The 22166-nt window shown below is 40.3% G+C and overlaps 1 protein-coding gene across 13 annotated transcripts in view; it reads right to left on the bottom strand.

The window, feature by feature from the left end:
• Positions 1 to 422: 422 nt before the first annotated feature.
• osbpl6 (oxysterol binding protein-like 6) overlaps positions 423 to 22166 on the bottom strand; it is a 224950-nt gene continuing 203206 nt past the window's right edge. For 12 of the 13 annotated variants that reach the window (XM_068035503.1, XM_068035502.1, XM_068035501.1 and 9 more), the window contains 4 exons: positions 21621 to 21765; positions 17180 to 17306; positions 4276 to 4398; positions 423 to 4096 (listed from right to left, as the gene is read on the bottom strand). In XM_068035503.1, coding sequence (XP_067891604.1) covers positions 3988 to 4096; positions 4276 to 4398; positions 17180 to 17306; positions 21621 to 21765 — 504 coding nt within the window. In that variant the 3' untranslated portion in view covers positions 423 to 3987. Of the gene's footprint in view, positions 4097 to 4275; positions 4399 to 17179; positions 17307 to 17761; positions 17996 to 21620; positions 21766 to 22166 lie in introns of those variants that run through there. The other variant, XM_068035513.1, reaches the window with a different exon arrangement.

Below are 22166 nucleotides of genomic sequence, written 5' to 3'. Positions count from 1 at the left end.
CCTGAAAGAGTGGTAGAGGCAAGAAACCCTCACAACATTTAAAAAGTACTTGGATATGCACTTGAAGTGCTGTAACCTACAAGGCTACGGACTAAAAACAGAAAAGTGGAATTAGGCTGGATGGCTACTTGTCGGCTGGCATGACATGATGGATTAAATGGCCTCCTTCAAAGCTGCAAATTTCTATGAAGAAGATGAAACAATATGAAATAATCAAAATAGGAAGCTAAATAGGCTGAATTACTAATTTTTTTTTTACCTTTTTATGCTGCAATTCTACTACTTTGCATGCAGCATGTCTCTCCTAACACACAGTCGAAACTGTAACAGAAACTGATGTGCTATTTCTCAAATGAAACTTTTTGCTTCCACTAACCGATAAGCTCAAGACTGAAGGAAAAACAATCGGCCAAATGTCGCCATACAGTTTTATTAGAACAAGCACAGATAGCAGCAATGTACAGAATATAAGTACATATATGCATTAATTAACAATTGCACTTCTTCAGAGGCCCTTATAAATATGCACTTCAGTAACCTATTTAAGCATCACTGTCAGGTTTAGCACCAGTCAGTTCTTTTCAGTCTTCCAAGACAATAAATCATGACTACAGACCTTTTGGTAAGGCATTTGTAACATTCATTGGCAGGCTAATTTATACTTGCACATGCAACTTAATTTACGTTGCAACAGACACAGCAGTGTGGAATTATCTCTAAACAAACATATTAAAATTTATCATCTATTTAAGTCAGGCACAGCCTGAAAATACAGAAAAGTAGACACCTGTTGAAATATATAGTACAGGCACAAAGCAGTTCACTTTGTTCTGTAAAGCCCAATGCTTCGGTACGAAAGATACTTCCCTTTTTAATGTTCCTTAATTCACAAAGATGAATTCCAGTCTTAGGACAGGACAAAGAGAGAATGAAAATTGATTGAATAATGGGGGGATGGAACAAATATTTCAGTTACTGGAAAATGTTACACTAAACTAATATACAGATGTAATGTGCAGAAGTATGAACATGCAATGAACATCTTAGTTATTCATCTTCTTATACTAATAGCCAATAGTGGATTGCATTTTCCATTTCAAGGATAACTAATACTATTTTAGATATTGTTACCCAGTTGCCGTCAGGCAAAGTTTTAAGAAGAAATATTTTTAAATGACTGCGATAAGAGGAGATTTTTTTCCTTTTAAAATTAGATTTTTAGAAAACCTATTGAATGAAAAATAGTTTCTAAATTAGAAACCAATGACACTTAACAAAATCCAATACAATATCCCTAATTTTGGCCTAAGGATTATTCTTCAACAGATTAAATTTTTCAGCAATTGGACCTTAAGGCACTCAAGTAGAATTACTGATCACAAACGTTAATAGCCAAGAAAGAAACAGAGAAGAAATGGATGTGTTAGAATTGTTAATGTATTAAATGCTTATTTAACTGATACAGTTTAGCTACTTAGGGCAACTGACAGTTTGAAGATGAACTAAAATTAAATAATTTCAATGCTAGAGTACCAAGAGAAAAGACAGCTTAGTTGATATGTTACAATTGAAGATTCACGGTATTGACAAAGAATGAAGAATAATTTCAGCACAACAGCAACATTAATAATCACGTTACCGTTCTTATTGTTTAATATTAGTAACTTATTCACACAATGCAAGTCTAATAGCTTTCAGTATATTAAAAAGGCTTTTACTATGGAAGTATACTGGTAAAACTTGATAGTATTTACAGTTTTAATCACGCATTTATTTACTACTAGATGCATTTATTTGAAAATACACCTGTAACAAGAGCTACTGAAATCTGTACAGATATGATGTAAAGTAAACAAAGATAACTTCTATATAGTGCAATGTCTAAAGACTTTTTTTTACATTTTCTTGTTTTATGAAAATTAATTTTAGAAAAGTTAGCCAATATTTTAGTTCATATGCACTTTATGTATTGATTTTTATGATGTCTTTACTGAGTTACCAATCTCTAAACGCAGCTGTTCACAACAGTAAACTGTGAGCTACATTATGTTCACTAACAAGAAAGTAATTTTCTTCTTACTTTCCTGATAAACTTAGAGGTAAGATTAACTCATGGTCAAACAACTGCAGCACTGATACATTTGGAAAATGAAAGCACAAACTACATAAAGAATTAGCAAGATCTTTTCATTCATTCAGTTTTCCTTAGAATGTGAAAGAACTGAAGAACCAAAAGATGTGACCACAACATTTGATCTAAATGCTTGATTCTAACATTCCTCTGAAAATAATGAATGGTTTCAGTTATCAATTGTTGCTAAGTGGAAAAATGATGAATACAAAACACTAAATAGAATAAAATGAAGTGATCTTAAAAGTTTTTGAGATATCTCAGACTGGCTGTAAAATACAGCCAGTAGAAATGTGTTTCTTGAATCACAGTTAACCGCACATACCCAGTTGCTTAATTAACAATGAGATGAAATCCACATACAGTCCATTAATAACTGGAATAGACAATGTGTTTACATATTGTCTGGTCCTTTTGGTAGCTTTTCTTCGGGAATAGTAGCATTTCTTCTAGAATCTAAACAAATGCTGTCAACGTGATTTTGTATTATCCTGTCACATACTAATAAAATGTCTTATTTAATTACTCAACTAGTTGGCTATGTTGTCTCATAAATATAAAAAGTCTATATTTTCTTGTGCAATTTTGTTGTATTTTAAAATTAACAGGCCCATATTCATGAATTTTACATAATGCATTAAGAAAACTTCTATTGGGTTTAGGACAGCAATGCTATGCATGTGCATTTTACATACATGATACAGCCTATGTTTCACTGAAGGCATTTGGAATCTAGTATGATAGGGGTAGAGAGATAATTACTTCCAGTAATGGCTATGCCACATCAAATAGAAATCTGGAAAACATTTAAACAAAATGAAAATACGTGTGGTTGTAAGAACACATTCAGCTTGAATATCAATGTAATAAATTATAAATACCTCTTAATAGGTCCATCCGTGTGCTCAGCAACACATTCTGTTAATCTAATGGTTTTCTAATAAGCAAACAGACTGGGGAGTGGCTTGGTTTCTTTGCAACTTTTTCCTTTAAATTAGCATTGCCATTAAATGGGTTCCAGTAATAGGTTTCCATTGCAGTAACTTAGCACATATCTACCAGATTGAATGGGCATACACATGTCTACAAACTACTTAATGAAATTAAATTCAAAATACTCTTACGTACTTAAATGTGTTTCTTGTTAACACGGCTTCTTGTTTGCACCTGCAAGACTGATAATAAATGATGTAGAACTTTTTACGCATCAGTGTATAAACATTACTGATAAATATATATTTTATATAAACTTTTAAATTGTGATAGAGAACACAAATGGCAAGCCAATTGAAAACAAAGCCCATCTTAAATGGTAGAAAGTAGTAGTTACGAATGCTGAGTGAGACCACATTAATAAATGTTAGTGAATTTCAACCTAATTATTGTTTTGTACGCTAGGCACATTAATCTTTGATATGATACATTATAGTATTTGAAAAGTGAGCTGACCTTATGTAGGTTTCCAGAATAAAAACCATGTTTGCTAAATTCTTAATGCATGGAAACGGATGATGAAATGTTTTAGCAAAAAGCCATGATAGTTATTAATGCTTCATTAGGATTATATTCTTTTCATAAATATGTGGCTGTCAAACAGCCTTCTCCCTATTCTTGTGCATTCACTTTAAATTACACTTTTGGTTTACCAAAAATTCACAGCTTTAGTGGAAAACAATTTTCAAAACCAGTGATTGGGTCAAGGCCTATTTATAATTATGTCTGTAATTAAACAGACATATCTAGCATATGACCAGCAAAACCACAAGAACACAGTAAGATTTAAAATAGCAATAATAACTTATGCATAGTTAATTTCTTCTTTGTGAAGAATGTTATTTTTATTTCTTCAAACTCAGTTACCAGAGTGTTAAACTTTCTAATTTACTAAACCCTGGATCCTTCCGCAGTTCCCAGTAGTTCCCATTGCTCATCCAGGATTCTCTTTGATTACCTTCAAAAATTTTCCTGTAAAAAAAAAAATTATATAACTTTTGTTAAAATTATCTACAAATGCAAAATCTCCATGTCTGAAATAATGATGATGACAAATCATGAGCTAGCCACAACAAATCAGTTGCTGCAACTTCTTCCTGAAGTGAAACACATAATGCATCTTTCATGGGACTAAAACAATCAGTACTCACTTAAAAAATCGTGGTTGATAAATTGTATTGTTTTCTTCCACAAATCTTCTCCGCTCTCTTTGCAAATCTTCTATTCTACGTTTCTCGGCTGCAGCTGCTTCAATATTTCCTTCTTCCAAGTATCTGATGAGAAAAGATACAAACTCAGTATTACTTTTGAATGGAGGTTTGAATTATCTGATAGCAGGCTTTTCTTTTTTGGATAGAACAGCATTTCTCTAATATTTTGTTGGATATGTGCTAGTATATATTGTACTAAAACACAAGGGGGAGCCAGTTTCTGAGCAGTATTCTCTGGACAACAATCAGACAAATCTACACTGATTATTTACATTTTTATTAACTTCAACAAGAATAATATTAAGTTGAAAATCAGCCTAATAGTATTAATACTAATTATTTATAATGAACTTCTGAACATGTTTAGAGACAGTGACATTTGTAAGGAAGGTGTTGGAAAATAAAGTTTAAAGGAGTAAAGTTTTCAGTGGCAGGGGTGAGATGGGGCGAAAGTAGGCAGACACTTAATGGATAAAATACAAGCTTACAGCTCAGCTCTGACTCAAAGCAAACATCCAAGAATATAGAATTTGGTTCAGCCCAAGTAAGCACCCCAGAAAGAGAATAGAGTGTTCTTCTCAGTTTATGCTTCAAAGCTTTGTATTATACATGGATCATTATTTTTCATATGCCAGACACCTTTTGATATTTTCTAATTTGCTTAGTATTAATTCTGCCACATCTTGGGGCATTTCCAGGCTGCCAGCATGCACACAACAGAATGGCCCTGGCCAAAGCCCAAAAATTAACTTTCTCTCAGGTGAAAGAGATCTAAAAGAGTAGAATGGAAGAAAATAAAAAATCATACCAAAACAAAGTCTGAGAGCATGATGTGACTCATTAAGGTCATATCTCAAGGACACTTCTCCGAATGTTACAGCCTGTCTTGAATTTGCCAGGCATCTCACTAAATCAGTCTTTCATGAAGGCGGAACCATTTACTGATCCTGGATTTCTTTTCTGTGGATTATTCCCATCCCCAATTGAAATCATCAATAATTGAGTTAATAAAGCAGAGGGATTACCTGGGCCTATACTGGAAAGAACTAAAGGTGGCAATCAGCAAAATACATTTTTTTTTATTCGTTCGGGGAATGTGGCGTCGCTGGCTATGCCCATCCCTAATTGCCCTTGAGAAGGTGGTGGTGAGCTACCTTCTTGGACCACTACAGTCCTTGGGTTGTAGGTACACCAACAGTTCAGAAGGGTTCCAGGATTTTGACCCAGCAACAGTGAAGCAACGGCGATATAGCTCCAAGTCAGCTTGGAGTGAAATTGGTGGTGTTCCCATCTATCTGCTGCCCTTGTCATTCTAGGTGATAGAAGCTGCGGGTTTGGAAGGTCCTGTCGAAAGAGCCTTGGTGAGTTGCTGCAGCGCATCTTGTAGATGGTACACACTGCAGCCATTGTATGTCAGTGGTGGAGGGAGTGAATGTTGAAAGTGGTAGATGGGGTCATACAGTTATACAACACAGAAACAGGCCTTTCGGCCCACTGTGTCTGCGCCGGCCATCAAGCCTATCTATTCTAATCCCATTATCCAGCACTTGGCCTGTAGCCTTGTATGCTATGGCATTTCAAGTGCTCATCTATATACTTCTGAAATGTTGTGAGGGTTCCTGCCTCTACCACCCCTTCAGGCAGTGGGTTCCAGATTCCAACCACCCTCTGGGTGAAAAAATATTTCCTCAAATCCCCTTTAAACCTCCTGCCCGTTACCTTAAATCTATGTCCCCCGGTTATTGACACCTCCGCTAAGGGGAAAAGTTTCTTCCTATCTACCTTATCTATGCCCCTCATAATTTTGTATACCTCAATCAGGTCCCCCCTCAGCCTTCTCTGCTCTAAGTAAAACAACCCTAGCCTATCCAGTTTCTCTTCATAGCTGAAACTCTCCAGCCCAGGCAACATCCTGGTGAATCTCCTCTGCACCCTTTCCAGTGCAATCACATCCTTCCTATAGTGTGGCGACCAGAACTGTCCACAGTACTCCAGCTGTGGCCTAACTAGCGTTTTATACAGCTCCATCATAACCTCCCTGCTCTTATATTCCATGCCTCGGCTAATAAAGGCAAGTAGCCCATATGCCTTCCTAACCACCTTATCTACCTGTGCTCTGTACTTCCTGGGGTCCTACCATCCATTGTTAGTCTTCCCAAAATACATCACCTCACACTTCTCAGGATTAAATTCCATTTGCCACTGGTCTGCCCATCTTACCAGCCCATCTATATTATCCTGTAATCTAAGGCTGTCCTCCTCACTATTTACAACACCATAAATTTTCATGTCATCTGCAAACTTACTGATCATACCTCCTATATTCATGTCTAAATCACTAATGTACACGACAAACAGCAAGGGTCCCAGCACCGATCCCTGTGGTACGCCACTGGTCACATGCTTCCAATCGCAAAAACAACCCTCCACCATCACCCTCTGCCTCCTGCCACTAAGCATATTTTGGATCCAATTTGCCAAACTGCCCTGGATCCCATGGGCTTTTACCTTCTTCACCAATCTCCCATGTGGGACCTTATCAAAAGCCTTAATGAAGTCCATGTCGACTACATCAACTGCGTTACCCTCATCTACACATCTAGTCACCTCCCCGAAAAATTCAATCAAATTTGTTAGACATGATATCCCCCTGACAAAGCCATGCTGATTATTCTTGATTAATCCCTGCCTCTCCAAGTGGAGATTAATCCTGTCCCTCAGAATTTTTTCCAATAATTTCCCTACCACTGATGTTAGACTCACTGGCCTGTAATTACCTGGTTTATTCCCACTATCCTTCTTGAATAATGGTACCACATTCTCTGTCCTCCAGTCCCCTGGCCCTTCTCCTGTGGCCAGAGAGGATTTGAAAATTTGTGTCAGAGCCCCTGCAATCTCCTCCCTTGCCTCACAAAGCAGCCTGGGATACATCTCATCTGGGCCTGAGGATTTATCCACTTTTAAGCCTGCTAAAACTTCCTCCCTTTCAATGCTAAATTGTTCAAGTATATCACAATCCCCCTCCCTGATCTCTACACCTACAACGTCCTTCTCCATAGTGAACACAGATGAAAAGTAATCATTTAAAACCTCACCCATGTCCTCCGGCTCCACATACAGATTGCCACTTTAGCCATTCATGGGCCCTACTCTTTCCCTGATTATCCTCTTGCCCTTAATATAAAACGCCTTGGGATTTTCCTTTATCTTGCCCGCCAGTGTTTCTTCATGCCCCCTCTTTGCTCTCCTAATTACTTTTTTTAAGTACCCCCCTACACTTTCTATACTCCTCTAGGGCCTTCGCTGTTTTCAGCCCTCTGAATCTGCCATAAGCCTCCTTTTTTTCCCTTATCCAATCCTCTGCATCCCTTGACATCCAGGGTTCCCTGGACTTGTTGGTCCTACCCTTCACCTTTACGGGAACATGTTGGCCCTGAATTCTCGCTATTTCCTTTTTGAATGACTCCCACTGGTCTGATGTAGACTTCCCTACAAGTAGCTGCTCCCAGTCCACTTTGGCCAGATCCTGTTTTATCATATTGAAATAGGCCATCCCCCAATTCAGTATCTTTATTTCCATCTTTGTCCTTTTCCATAAGTACCTTAAATCTTACAGAGTTATAGTCACTAACCCCAAAATGCTCCCCCACTGACACTTCTACCACTTGTCCGGCTTCATTCCCCAGGATTAGGTCCAGTACCGCCCCTTCTCTTGGAGGACTTTCTACGTGCTGGCTCAAAAAGCTCTCCTGGATGCACTTTAAGAATTCCACCCCCTTTAAGCCTTTTGCACTAAGAATATCCCAGTTAATATTGGGGAAGTTGAAATACCCTACTATTATTACCCTATTATTTTTAAACCTCTCTGAGATTTGCCTACATATCTGCTCCTCTATCTCTCCCTGACTGCAGGCCTGTAGTACACTCCCAGCAAAGTGATTGCCCCCTTTTTGTTTTTAAGTTGTACCCATATGGCCTAATTTGAGGAACCTTCTAAGCTATCATTCCTCCTTACTGCAGAATTGACTCCTTGATCAATAGTGCAACGCCACTTCCTCTTTTACACTGCCCCCCACCCCATCACGCCTGAAGATTCTATACCCTGGAATATTAAACTGCCAGTCAGTCCTTTCCCTCAATCATATCCCTGTGATAGCAATAATATCATATTCCCATGTGTTAATCAATGCCCTCAATTCATCTGCCAATCAAGCAGACTGCTTCGTCCTGGCTGGTGTCGAGCTTCTTGAGTGTTGTTGGAGCTGCACCCAGCCATCCATCACACTCCTGCCTTGTGTCTTGTAAATGGTGGACAGACTTTGGGGAGTCAGGAGGTGAGTTACTCACCGCAGGATTCCCACCCTCTGACCTGTTCTTGTAGCCACAGTATTTATGTGGGTGGCTGAAGCAGTTTAGTTTCTGGTCAATGGTGAGCCCAGGATATTGACAGTGGGAGAATTCAGTGATGGTAATGCATTGAACGTCAAGGGAAGATGGTTAGATTCCCTCTTGTTTGAGATGGTCATTGTCTGACACGTATATGGTGCGAATGTTCCTCGCCACTTATAAGCCCAAGCCTTGATGTTCTCCAGGTCTTGCTGCATATGGACATGGGCTGCTTCAGTATCTGAGGAGTCAGGAATGGTGCTGAACATTGTGCAATCATCCCAACTTCTGACCTTATGATGGATGGAAGGTCATTGATGAAACAGCTGAAGATAGTTGGGCCTAAGATACTACCCTGAGGAACTCCTACAGCAATGTCCTGGGATTGAGATGATTGACCTCCATAAACCACAGCCATCTCCTTTTGTGCGAGGTATGAATCCAACTCGCAGAGTTTACCCCGATTCCCATTGACTCCAGTTTTGCTAGGGCTCCTTGATGCCATACTCAGTCAAATACTGCCTTGACGTCAAGGGCAGTCAGTCTCATCTCACTTCTAGAGTTCAGCTCTTTTGTCCATTTTTGGACCAAGGCTGTAATGAGGTCAGGAGCAGAGTGGCCCTGACGGAACCCAAACTGAGCAGGTTATTGGTGAGCAAATGCAACTTGATAGCACTGTTGACAACCCCTTTCTACACTTTGCTGATGATCAGGAATAGACTGATAGAGCGGTAATTGGCCGGGTTGGATTTGTCCTGCTATTTGTGTACAGGACATACCTGGGCAATTTTACACATTGCTGGGTAAATTCCAGTGTTGTAGCTGTACTGGAAGAGCTTGGCTAGGAGCACAGCTAGTTCTAGAGCACAAGTCTTCAGTACTATTGCCAGAATGTTGTCAGGGCCCATAGCCTTTGGAGTATCCAGTGCCTTCAGCCATTTCTTGATATCACATGCAGTAAATCAGATTGGCTGAAGACTGGCATCTGTGATGCTGGGGACCTCAAGTGAAGGCCGAAATGGATCATCCACTCAGCACTACTGACTGAAGATGGATGCAAATGCTTCAGCCTTGTCTTTTGCATCGATGTGCTGGGCTCCCCCATCTTGAGGATGGGGATGTTTGTAGAGTCTTCTCCTTCTATCAGTTGTTTAATTGTCCACCACTGTTCACGACTGGATGTGGCAGGACTGCAGAGCTTAGATCTAATCCATTGGTTGTTGGATTGCTTAGTCCTGTTTATTGCATGCTGCTTCCACTGTTTGGCATGCAAGTAGACCTGTGTTGTAGCTTCACCAGGCTGACACTTGATTTTTAGGTATGCTTGGTGCTGCTGCTGGCATGCCCTCCTGCACTCTTCATTGTACCAGGGTTGGTCCCCCAGATTGATGGTGTCACTAAAGTTTTTTTTTAAACTAAGAGGTCTGTGTGCCTTTAAGAGTAAAAAAATAACTTTCTGTGAACAGTGACCGCTGACACTTGGTGTTTGGTGTGCAGGCTGTAAAACCTGTATCCAAGAAACCAGAAAGATTTACAACCGTCTTGTGACTAGGTTGTTAAAAGTTTAGTTTTGCTTTTGGGTTGAAAAGCCAGTTGCTGTTGGAGACCTGAGTTTTGCAGACCAGAAAAAGAACTCTTCCCTGATAGGAAGACTTGTCTCTCTTGTAAAAAACAGAAGGAATCTTAATTTGAGTTGGGGATGTGCTCTGCCTGGAAGGAGAGAAGAACCCTGGAGAGAGAAGATGACCACTGGAGAGAGAAAAAGACCCAGAGAAGGAGGAGTTGCTGCTTTCTGTGGAGAAAGGCTCCTTTGCTGAGAGGAAGCCTGCATTGTTAAAGGTAGAAAAATTCCTATTGTCTCCAGTCTCTGGAAAATCTCTGCCTCAAGACTGAGTCCTGTTGCCTTTTGTGTTTTTTGCAAGATCCTGAAATCTCAAGAACGTTTCTACTGCTGGACTGCTACTTTAAAATGTAAGTAGATTTGTTGCTACACCTTAAGCTGAAAGATCTCTGTGATGCCTGCTGCAGACAAATTGCCTTGAATGCCTACCCATCACAGACTGTTTATCAAACTCGCCTGGAGAGACTTCGAGTGGCATCTGACTATTCGACTCTGGGACACCTCACCAATCCGGAAATCCTACCAGAAGTTACAACATAGTTGTTTTATTATTCCTAAGAAACCATTGTAAAATCAATATATCCGGTTTTCCCAGTAACTTTTTTTTAATGTATGTGTGTGTGCAAGAGAGTTAGAACGAATAAGAAGTTATAACATCTTTTCATACGTATAGATTTATCTCATTATCATTTAGAACTTGGTTTATTAATAAATAGTTAATTTTGTTGTTGTTTAAAGGAACCTGGTTTGATGTGCTTTATTCTGGGGAATAAATAAAGGGTTGCATTTTGAAAGCCACCGCTGAGATAGGCGGCTTGCACACACGATGCCAAACGCAGCGGCTCATTAGTATGGCCGGGGCGGCCGTCTTCCCCCCCACAACCAATCTGAAGAGTTTGATCCCGCTCCCCCACTCCCGTATTGAGAAAAGTAACTCCTTCCCCCTCCCCACAGGAGTCGCGCCTCATTTCCCCGAACGGGGATTCGAAGGTGCAGCAATGGCGGCTGCCAGAATGGAGAGAGGTGCGGCAAAGAAGGAGGGTGACAGGACCTTCATTAATTCAGGTAGGTTATGTATTTACATATGGAAATCGTGGTCCCGTCACCGAGCGGTGGGGGGGCCGCCATGAGGCCTCTCCGCCTCTGTTGAGATCGGGCCGTGCCGATGGCGGGCCTCATCCGTAGTGATCTTCATCCCCCTTCCGACACCATTCCAGCATCGGGGACCCTTTAAAATCCAGCCCAAAGTGTTTAATTTGGCTAATTTCCAGTAGGTGGGAAACTTTACTAATCTGCTTTGACCTGTGGAGTAGTGGGGCTGAATTAACGGTGCATTACTCTCACCTTGGTCATAACAATGGTAATGGTAGAGTGGAGGATATGCCAGGCCATGAAGTTACAGATTGTGGTTGAATAACAATTCTGCTGCTGCCGATGGCCCACAGCACCTCGTGGATGCCCAGTTTTGAGCTGCTAGATCTGTTTGAAATCTATCCCATTTAGCACGGTGGCAGTGCCACACAACATGATGGTGGGTACCCTCAGTGTGAAGATGGTTCTTCGTCTCGACAAGGACTGCGTGGTGGTCACCCCTACCCATAATGTCATGGACAGATGCATCAGCAACAGGTACTCCAGGGAGGACGAGGTCAAGTAGGTTTTTCCTTCCTGTTGGTTCCTACACCACCTGTTGCATACTGAGTCTAGCAGCTATGTCCTTTAGGACTCGGCCAGTTCAGTCTGTAGTGGTGCTACTGAGCCACTCTTGGTGTTGTACATTGAAGTCCCCCACCCAGAGTACATTATGTGCCCTTGCTACCCTCAGTGCTTCTTCCAATTGGTGTTCAACATGGAGAAGCACTGATTCATCAGCCAAGAGGGGCGGGGGGGGGGGGTGCAGTAGGTGGTAATCAGCAGGAGGTTTCCTTGCCCCTGTTTGACCTGATTCCATGAGACTTCATGGGGTTCGGAGTCAAAGTTGAGGACTCGCAGGGCTACTCCCTCCCAACTATATATCATTGTGCGGCCGCCTCTATTGTGATGGCGATGGTGGTGTCTGGGACATTGTCTTAAGGTATGATTCGTTGAGTATGACTATGTCATGCACAAGCCCCCAGATGTTAGTAAGGAGGATTTTGCAGGGTTAACAGGGCTGGGTTTGCCGTTGTTGTTTCCAGTGCCTAGGTCGATGCCGGGTGGTCTGTCCAGTTTCATTCCTTTTCTTAGACTTTGTAGCAGTTTGATACAACTAAGTGGCTTGCTAGACCATTTCAGAGGGCATTTAAGAGTCAACTACATTGCTGTGGGTCTGGAGTCACATATAGGCCAGACCAGGTAAGAACAGCATGTTTCCTTCCCTGAAGGGTTTTTACAACAATCGACAATGATCACCATGATCACCACTAGACTAGCTTTTTAATTCAAGGGATAGGCAATAAATTCTGGTCTAACCAGCGGTGTCCACATCCCATAAACGAATAAAAAAAAAAAATCCAGATTTATTAATTGAATTCAAATTCCACCATCTGCTGTGGTGGGATTCAAACCCATGTCCCTAAAGCATTAGCCTGGGGTTCTGGGTTACTAGTCTAGTGACATTACCATCACACCACTGCCTCTCATAGGTCATACAAAAAGAGGAAACTTATGGGTTCCAGTTGAATCAAATCTTAACAGTAGTAGTCACCATTCTTACTTTTCTAATTGGATTGGCCAAGGTAACCACAGTATATAAAAAGAATGAGGACTAGTCTACCCTTCCGAACAAGCAGTAATAACTTAAGAAATAGGAGCAGGAGTAGGCCATACTACCCCTCAAGCCAGCTGCACACTTTGATAAGATAATGGCTGATCCTCGACCTCAACTCCATTTCGCCCCACTGATCGCCAAATCCCTTGATTCCCTTAAGAGTACAAAAATCTATCAATCTCATCCTTGTATATAACAACTGAGCAGCCTCTACCCCTCTGGGGCAGAGAATTCCAAAGATTCAGAACCCTCTGAGTCAAGAAATTTCTCCTCATCTCAGTCCAAAATGGCCATCCCTTTATCCTAAGACAATGCCCATTAGTTCTATACTCTCCAGCCAGGGGAAACAGTCCCTCAACATCTACCCTGTCCAGCCCTCCCAGAATCTTATATGTTTCAATGACATCACCTTTCGTCTTCTAAACTCCAGAGATTATGGTCCTATTCTACTCAATCTCTCTGAATAAGACAACCCTCTATTCCCAGGAATTAGAACGTAAGAACATAAGAAATAGGAGCAGGAGTAGGCCATTTGGCCCCTCAAGCCATTCAATAAGATCATGGCTGATCTGCCCCAGACCTCAACTCCTCTTTCATGCCAGCTCCTCATAGCCCTCAACTCCCCGATATTTCAAAAATCTTTCTACTTCCTCTTTAAATACTTTCAGTGATCTAGCCTCCACAACTCTCTGGGGTAGAGAATTCCAGACATTCACTACCCTCTGAGAGAAGAAATTCCTTTGCATCTCAGTTTTAAATGAGTGTCCCTTTATTCTGTAACTATGTCCCCTAGTTCGTGATTCCCCCAGTAGTCGAAACATCTTCTCAACATCTATGCTGTCAAGCCCCCTCAGAATCTTGTATGTTTCAATATGATCGTCCTCATTCTTCTAAACTCTAATGAATAAAGGCCTAAACTGTTTAACCATTCTTGATAAGTCAACCCCTTCATCCCAGGAATCAGCCTAGTGAATCTCTTTTGAACTTCCTCCAATGCCAGTATATCCGTTCTTAAATACGGGGACCAAAACTGTACACAGTATTCCAGGTGTGGCCTCACCAACACCCCGTACAGTTGTAACAAGACTTCCCTATTTTTAAACTCCAACCCCCTAGCAATAAAGGCCAAATTCCATTTGCCTTCATAATTACTTGCTGCACCTGCATGTTAACTTTTTGTGTCTCATGCACAAGAACACCCAAATCCTGTGCTGCACTTCTTTGAAGTCTCTCTCCATTTAAATAATAGTCTGCCTTTTTATTCTTCCTACCAAAGTGCATGACCTCACACTTTCCTATATTAAACTCCATCTGCCAAGTTTTTGCCCACTCGCTCAACCTATCTATATCCCATTGCAGATTCCTTATTGTCTCATCACAACATGCCCGCCCACCTATTTTTGTATCGTCAGCAAATTTGGATATATTAAACTCTGCCCCCTCCTCCAAGTCATTAATATAGATAGTAAATAATTGAGGCCTTAGGACTGATCCTTGTGGCACTCCATTAGTTACGTCTTTCCAACCTGAAAAAGACCCAATAATCCCGACTCTCTGTCTTCTGTGAGTTAACCAATCCTCAATCCATGCTCATACATTCCCCCCAATACCATGAGCTCCTATCTTGTGCAATAATCTTTTATGTGGCACTTTATCGAATGCCTTCTGGAACTCTAAATACACTACATCTACTAAGTCCCCTTTATCAACTCTGCTTGTTATATCCTCAAAGAACTCTAGCAAATTTGTTAAACATGATTTCCCTTTCACAAAACCATGTTGACTCTGTTTGATTGCATTAAGCTTTTCGAAATGTCCTGCTATTTCTTCCGTAATAATAGACTCTAGCATTTTCCCAACGACAGATGTTAGGCTGACTGGTCTATAGTTTCCTGTTTTTTGTCTCCCTCCCTTCTTGAACAGGGGTGTCACATTAGCGGTTTTCCAATCCACTGGGACCCTCCCAGGATCCAGTGAGTTCTCGAATATTTCGACCAATGCCTCCACTATCTCTGCAGCCACTTCCTTTAAAACCCTTGGACGTAGGCCATCAGGTCCTGGTGACTTGTCTGCCTTTAGTCCCATTAGTTTGTCAAATACTTTGTCCCTTATGATAGAGACTGTTACAAGAACTTTCCTCCAATTAGCTCCTTGCTTATCTGATATCTGTGGGATGTTTACAATGTCCTCCAGCGTGAAGACCGATGCAAAATATTGGTTTAAATTATCTGCCATTTCCCTGGTCCCCATTATCAATTCTCCAGTTGCATCCTCCAAGGGTCCCATGCTCACTTTAGCTACTCTCTTTTTATATACCCGTAGAAGCTCTTGCTGTTTGTTTTTATATTTCTAGTGAACCTTCGTTTCATCACACGCTATCCGCCTCCACCCCGGACACCCCTCACCGACCCCCAAGGCGAGTATATCCATCCTTAGGTACAAAGACCTAACTACACAGTACCCCAGATGTGATGTCACCAAAGCTCTGTGGTTGCTGAGACCATAGGAATCAATCCCCTCCCGGAGTCCCTATAACTAGAAACCCTTCCTTTGACAAATTCTGCACTTGATTGGCTAGGAAATCAAAAAGCGTGATGCTAATACCGTAACTGAGTTAAAGAGCCACGGCAATGTCCACTTCAATTGCAAGCGGGTTCCCTACCTACTACCGGCTGCATGCTGGTCCATTCAGATGAGATTCCGCCCTCCTCACAGCTTACTTTCCCATCTTATTTAATATCATCAGCAAACCTGAGTACATTACACCCAGTGGGCTGAATTTAAACTCAGCGGGGTGCTTGCATTTAGTGGCTGCCGAGGAGCCCCCGTGATATTTCGCAAGGGGACTCATTTAAACAGTGGGGGCGGAGCGCCTGCCCCCGATGACATGTAGGAGTGGCTGCTGTGTCCCTGGCTTTCAGCCCTTACATATAATTTTAATAGCAAAATATAATTGATTTTTATTAATTATAAAAATAAGTGATGGAGGCCCTTCCCCAACGCCCACAATGGTCATTTCATTGCCCAAAATGACCATCAACTGATTTTTCAAATACCCGAACTTTCCCCCCCCAACCTTCAATCTTTTGCCCTTCAACCGCTTCCCACCATCCCCACATCCAATAAAAATTGATTGCCCTGCTCCTCCACCCCTCCCGCCCTGAAAATGTTATTTCTCCCCTCCCCAGCAGGATCTCGCCTTGGAACTCCATGCGGAGTTCCGAAGGCATGCGAAGGCAGAACAGAAGCCATAAAATCGGCGCGGGACAGCAGGTAAGTTATTTTGACAACATTTATTGGCAATCTGCATATGGAGATGAGGGCCCGCCGCCAGTCGGTGGGGGGAGGGGGCCACACTGAGGTCCTCCCCGCCGCTGGTAATATGTGGCGGGGCCTTCACAACGTTGTGGGTCGAAGTGGGCCTCTCCCTGCAGAATTTTACCGGCTCCCACACCGCAACACGCGGCACTGAGGGGCCGGTAAAATTCAGCCCAGTCACTTCATCTAAGTCATTAATATAAATTATAAATTTCTGAGGTCCCAGCACTGATCCTTGCAGCACCCCACTAGTAACAGCCTGCCAAACTGAAAAATTACCAGTTTATTGCTACTCTCTGTTCTCTGACCTTTACCAATCCTCTATCCATGCTAATATATTACCCCCAAATCCTTATCTTGTGCAACAACCTTTTATGTGGTACCTTGTCAAATGCCTTTTGGAAATCCAAATCCTTTGGTTCCACTTTAACTGCCCTGCTAGTTACACCCTCAAAAAACTCTAATAAATTTGTCCAACATGATTTCCCTTTCATAAAACCATGCTGATTCTACTGAATCATATTATGATTTTCTAAGTGCACCGTTACCTCTTGCTTATTAATACTTTCCAGAATTTCCCTGATGACTGATATCAGGCTAACTGCCCTGTAGTTCCCTGCTTCCTTTCTCCCTTCTGTCTTTTGAATAGCGGTGTTACATTTGCTACTTTCCAATCCACTGGGACCATTCCAGAATCTGGGGGTCATCATTCAGCACTTCAGAACTCTGATATTATTTACTCTGAAAGCTGTATATTTAATCCTTTTTACCTCTGATCTGGTCTAAATCTGGCATCTGTTGATGGGAGGAACTCTTTCAACACTGAATCCAATTCATTCAGCTCAATAGCAAATCTTGTAAAACCATAATACATATCACTGTCTGTCGGCATAGAGCCTGTGGAGTTAAAAAAAAAGTTAATGTAACTAAAATAAAAGTACCTCAACATCACTGGCATGCAAATACACAGGTATCGCACTACCTTTATTGCAACAAAATCACTGAACAGCTAAATATCCTGTTCCATTGTCTGTTGCACAGCACTAAATAAATCATGAAAACATCAGGAATAGAGGTTTCGCAGCTTTAAATGGTTGGTAATCAATTGCTTAGGACCATTCACTTGCCAACAGTTCAGAGAGATTTTTTAATTAAATGAAGCAAAACATTTTGTGTAGCTTTAAATGCTTTAAAAAACCTTCCATATTTTATTACTGTTTAAATGTTGATTTGTAGATTATTAACATAACCAAAGTCATACAAGATATAGCTACAGTTTGGCTGAAGAAATAATAAAACATACACTCTGAACAAAATAAACATTCACATTGCGGAATAAACATCTAAGGTTATTCAGTTAATAAGGGAATACAATGCACAATATATTTATATAACTTGTGTGTGTCATGTATGCTGGGTCTATTATTCATGCTGATCTGTTAGTAGATTTTCCTCTTTCTTATTGGTTAAGGGTGCATTTACACTGCATGCTGACCATCATCATGAAGCAATCTCTGTTTCAGACAGATGCTAAACCGAGTATAAATCCAGAATCAGGGAATGACCAGACTCAGAAGCCCAATTTCCTGGAGAAGAAAGGTACATTACTTGCATTTAACTGTATGATATGTAAATGCAATGCGGAGCCTTGTCAAATCTGGTTTATAAAGAGCTCAGAGAATTCTGGTGGAAGCCTTCGCCTTTTAAAATATACTTGATGTGACTTTAAATATTTTGAGAGTGTGTGTCTATCCTTCCTGCTGTCTAAACATTTAAATTTCCAACTGTTAGACTGGGTAGGCACAAGTGTTTATCTGAGTAGTATAAGAAACTGAAGTGGAGTAGGCCATACAGCCCCTCGAGCCTATTCCGCCACCATTCAATACAATCACAGCTGATCTTCTGCCTCAACTCCACTTTCCCGCCCACTCCCTGTATCGCTTGATTTCCTCAAAGATCAATAATCTATCTATCCCAGCCTTGAATAAACTCAATGATGGAGCATCCTAAATAATCGACCCCTCATCCCGAGGCTGTGCTCTAGATTCCCCAGCCAGGGAAAACAACCACTCAGTGTCTACCCTGTCAAGCACCTTTAGAATTTTGTATGTTTCAATACAATCACCTCTCATTCTTCTAAACTCCAGAGAATATAGGCCCAGTTTACTCAGCCTCTCGTCAATGGCAACTCCTCATCCCAGGAACCAATCTACTGAACCTTTGCTGTATCGCCTCCAAAGCAAGTATATCCTCCCATAGAAATGTGCACGGTACTCCAGGTAAGCACAAGTGTTTATCTGGGTATACATGAAGCTTTTTCCCTGGGCAGCTCAGTCTAAGTTACAGCCAGGCAGGAGCCTATCAATGTAAACCCAAACTGCAGTTACCCATCACAGACTTGTAGCTGCAGTGTAGATACACTTCTCTTCTCATTCTATTATCTAACTGCTTATTCAGCTGTCATAGATCTAAAACCTTTTCCCCAATTTCAATTTCCTCCTCACATTCTACCAAAAAAATATTCTTTGATACAGCCTGTGATGGAATATAAGTATAATAGGCTTAATTAGGTGGAATTTAGATATAATTAATACGTTATACCTTTTAGAATTAAAGATTGAATAAATGGTCAGTTTTCAAAACTCACTGAAATTCCCTTTAAGGGCAAAGTTAAAAAACATGAACATCCCTGTTACAATGGAACATGTACCAGATACGCCTTTTAAGGTAAATGAGATAGGTTATACATGTTCCCTACTGATAACTATACTCCTAATTAGTTGATAATATTAATGATGTTGACAGACTAACTTAAAGAGATGGTACGAGGTGCCATCAAAGAACCATCACAGGTGATCAATCACAGAGTGGAATGTTACCTACAAAAAACAGATGTCATGTAAACCCAAACTAACCCAAAAAGGAAAAAAACAGTTACTGCACAAATTTAATTTAAAATCTTTTAAGTATAAAACACATTTATAAAGTTAAGTCTTAGTATTACTATAAAACACTACGAACATTTTGACCAAATAAAAGCTCACAACGTCATGAGAAAGGAATTCTCAGCAGATAATTAATTGGGAATAATTAGCTAATGATATTAGCAGAATTGGGAGTAAGTAATGATATCACCATATATGGATAAAAAAGTGGGAAAAACACGCACAAAAAGGTTACATCTACATTCCAAAAGATGAGTTAATAGATTAGAAACAGCATAAACGTGAAAGTTTTGAATCAAGAAATCGATGGTATTGAAAATCCTCATCAATACTCATCCTATGGTAAGAACGGCTGACTGCATGACAACAGAATTCTACTCTTCACTGAGAGTGTTTTGTCTCGTTAGGCAGGAGGTTTGCTCAGGAATTTAAGGTAACAGTTTACTTTGAATTTTGATGGATATTCTAAGATATTTTGCCGTAACATTGTCAAGGTTGAACTTTTGGATTCTATTTTAGAAATAAGATTATGTTTTACATCTCTTAGTAATCTTTGATATTGTAGTATACTTATCCACTTAAAAGTATATTGCATGTTAAATTCTTTACTAAATATATAAAAGTTAATAAATCATCTCATGTAGCATTCTGTATACAACTACAATAACCCCCTCTCTTTAAGTGGAATGATACGCATTGAAGAGAGTTCCCAGACCGTTATAATATCTGGGATATTTATGACTTAGCCATAATTATTTTTAAAATAGGATATCCGAAAGATGGTAATATTCTCTATGGTTTTTCTTTCTTTGAGGGAAAGCTAGTTCAATTCTTTGGACCTAAAATAAGTGTCTATAAGAGTTTGTCTGGTTTGAGCTTAATTAAAGGAGATTTATGAAGATGTACTCCTGATTTGGTCTAGTTCCTATAAGGGGTTAAAGTCATAAATCACTTCAAGCCAACATGATAGTTCCTCACCAGTCCAACAATATACCCGACAGACAAAATGTATCACACAATACATTAAAAAAGCTGACTATAAACGTGGCTTCACCAGCTTTCCGTTCCCACAAGCAGCATGTCATACCCTGTCATGCCTCTCCCCTCCCCAGTGAGCATAGGAACAATTTAGAGGAGAACAGAAGTAGTACCCTGATAATACAAGATGAAGCGAGAGGAAGAGAAACCTCTTTGTAAGGGGTTAAATTAGGGAACATGTTGAGTAGCTGGAGGACAGAGATATTCTGGCAAGGGTAGAGACATCTTTGGCTCTGCTAGGAACAGATGGGACAGTTGCTGTTAGGGTTTATTGGATACACATAAAACAGCATAGCTGCCAACTCATCATAACTAATTGCACAGGAAAACAAATTAGTACACGTAAAATAATCTGAGATTTTCAATTTCTGTTTACTTAATAGAAGAACAAAGAAAATTACAGCACAGGAACAGGGCCTTCGGCCCTCCAAGCCTGCGCCGATCCAGATCCTCTATCTAAACATGACACCTATTTTCTAAGGGTCTGTATCTCTTTACTTCATGCCCATTCATGTATCTGTCTAGATACATCTTAAAAGACGCTATCGTGCCCACGTCTACCACCTCCGCTGGCAACGCGTTCCAGGCACCCACCAACTCTCAAGAAGTGGAAGGGATTGTAACAGAGATACTGCATGAAACAAATAGTGTAGAAGCCACATAAGCATATTCATATGTCCCCAAAAGAGATCATCAAAAAGTTGGGAGTAATTTTAACTTAACCTGTCCAGTGGAAACAGAGGTTTTGGGTCGAACGCCCATTTCACATACCACCTAATTTTATGCAACAGTGCCTTCAGCTGGGTTGTAAAATAGGCATTCAGTGAGAACCTGCCCTATTCATACTAGTTGAGTTAGGTTAAAATTAATCCTGTTATTTTGAATATCCTTCCAGTTTTATTACCACTTATTGAAATGTCAAATCAAATTCTTTTTGGTTCCCAGTTTCACAAGAGCAATTTACAGCAATAAAAGACAACTGTCCTAAATCACAAAATACCTAGATATCTAAGCGGTTATTGTGGAAATTTAGTCTACACATTGAAACTACATTGGAAAATGCTAATATTAAGGAACTGGATAATCAGGAGGTGGTGGCTTAAAAGCAGGATGCATCATTTGTTTGCTCTAAATGGCAGTCCTTTGCCATCGCTAATTTCATCAGTTCATACCTAGATATTGAACTATAAAACTTGCCCAATGATATATCACTCATCAGTGAATTCACCTGGTCTCCATGTGCATTTGGCAGAGGGTGCAACTCCACAGTACAACCCTTCATGCCACTTGCCAAACAGTCGACGTACTACCTTCCCTTCCTGATCGATCACAAGTCCTTGGACCTCATTTACGTTTGAGCTCCAGTAATTTCCCTTTGCAAATAAAAAAGGAAGAAATATGATTTATTTGATAACTATATGCCAAACCGTTTAATATTTTTTATGTTCTATTTCAGAAATAAAGCAATAATTTTTCACTGACAATGGCATATTTAAACTAGTTTAAATAGTTTTATTTCACCATTGCAAAGCAAAAGGAAATGTATTAAATATGTAACACACTTCAAACATATGTTAGAGATAACAGTGCACAATAAGTGTCAATCCCAATGTTAAAGCACTGTTCTTGAATAAACTATAAGTAAGTTTGGTAAAACTCAGGACCAGAAAAAATTGTTATAAATAATATGGAGAGAAAAGGAAAAGAGATGAAAGAAACCAGTATAGACTAAAAGAAATTATACACACAAAAGAAAAAAAAACACTGCATGAAA

This window comes from Heterodontus francisci, chromosome 7 (assembly GCF_036365525.1).
Source record: "Heterodontus francisci isolate sHetFra1 chromosome 7, sHetFra1.hap1, whole genome shotgun sequence".
Taxonomy (NCBI): domain Eukaryota; kingdom Metazoa; phylum Chordata; class Chondrichthyes; order Heterodontiformes; family Heterodontidae; genus Heterodontus; species Heterodontus francisci.
Note: the sequence above shows the minus strand (reverse complement) of the source record. Positions and strands in the feature narration are given on the sequence as shown.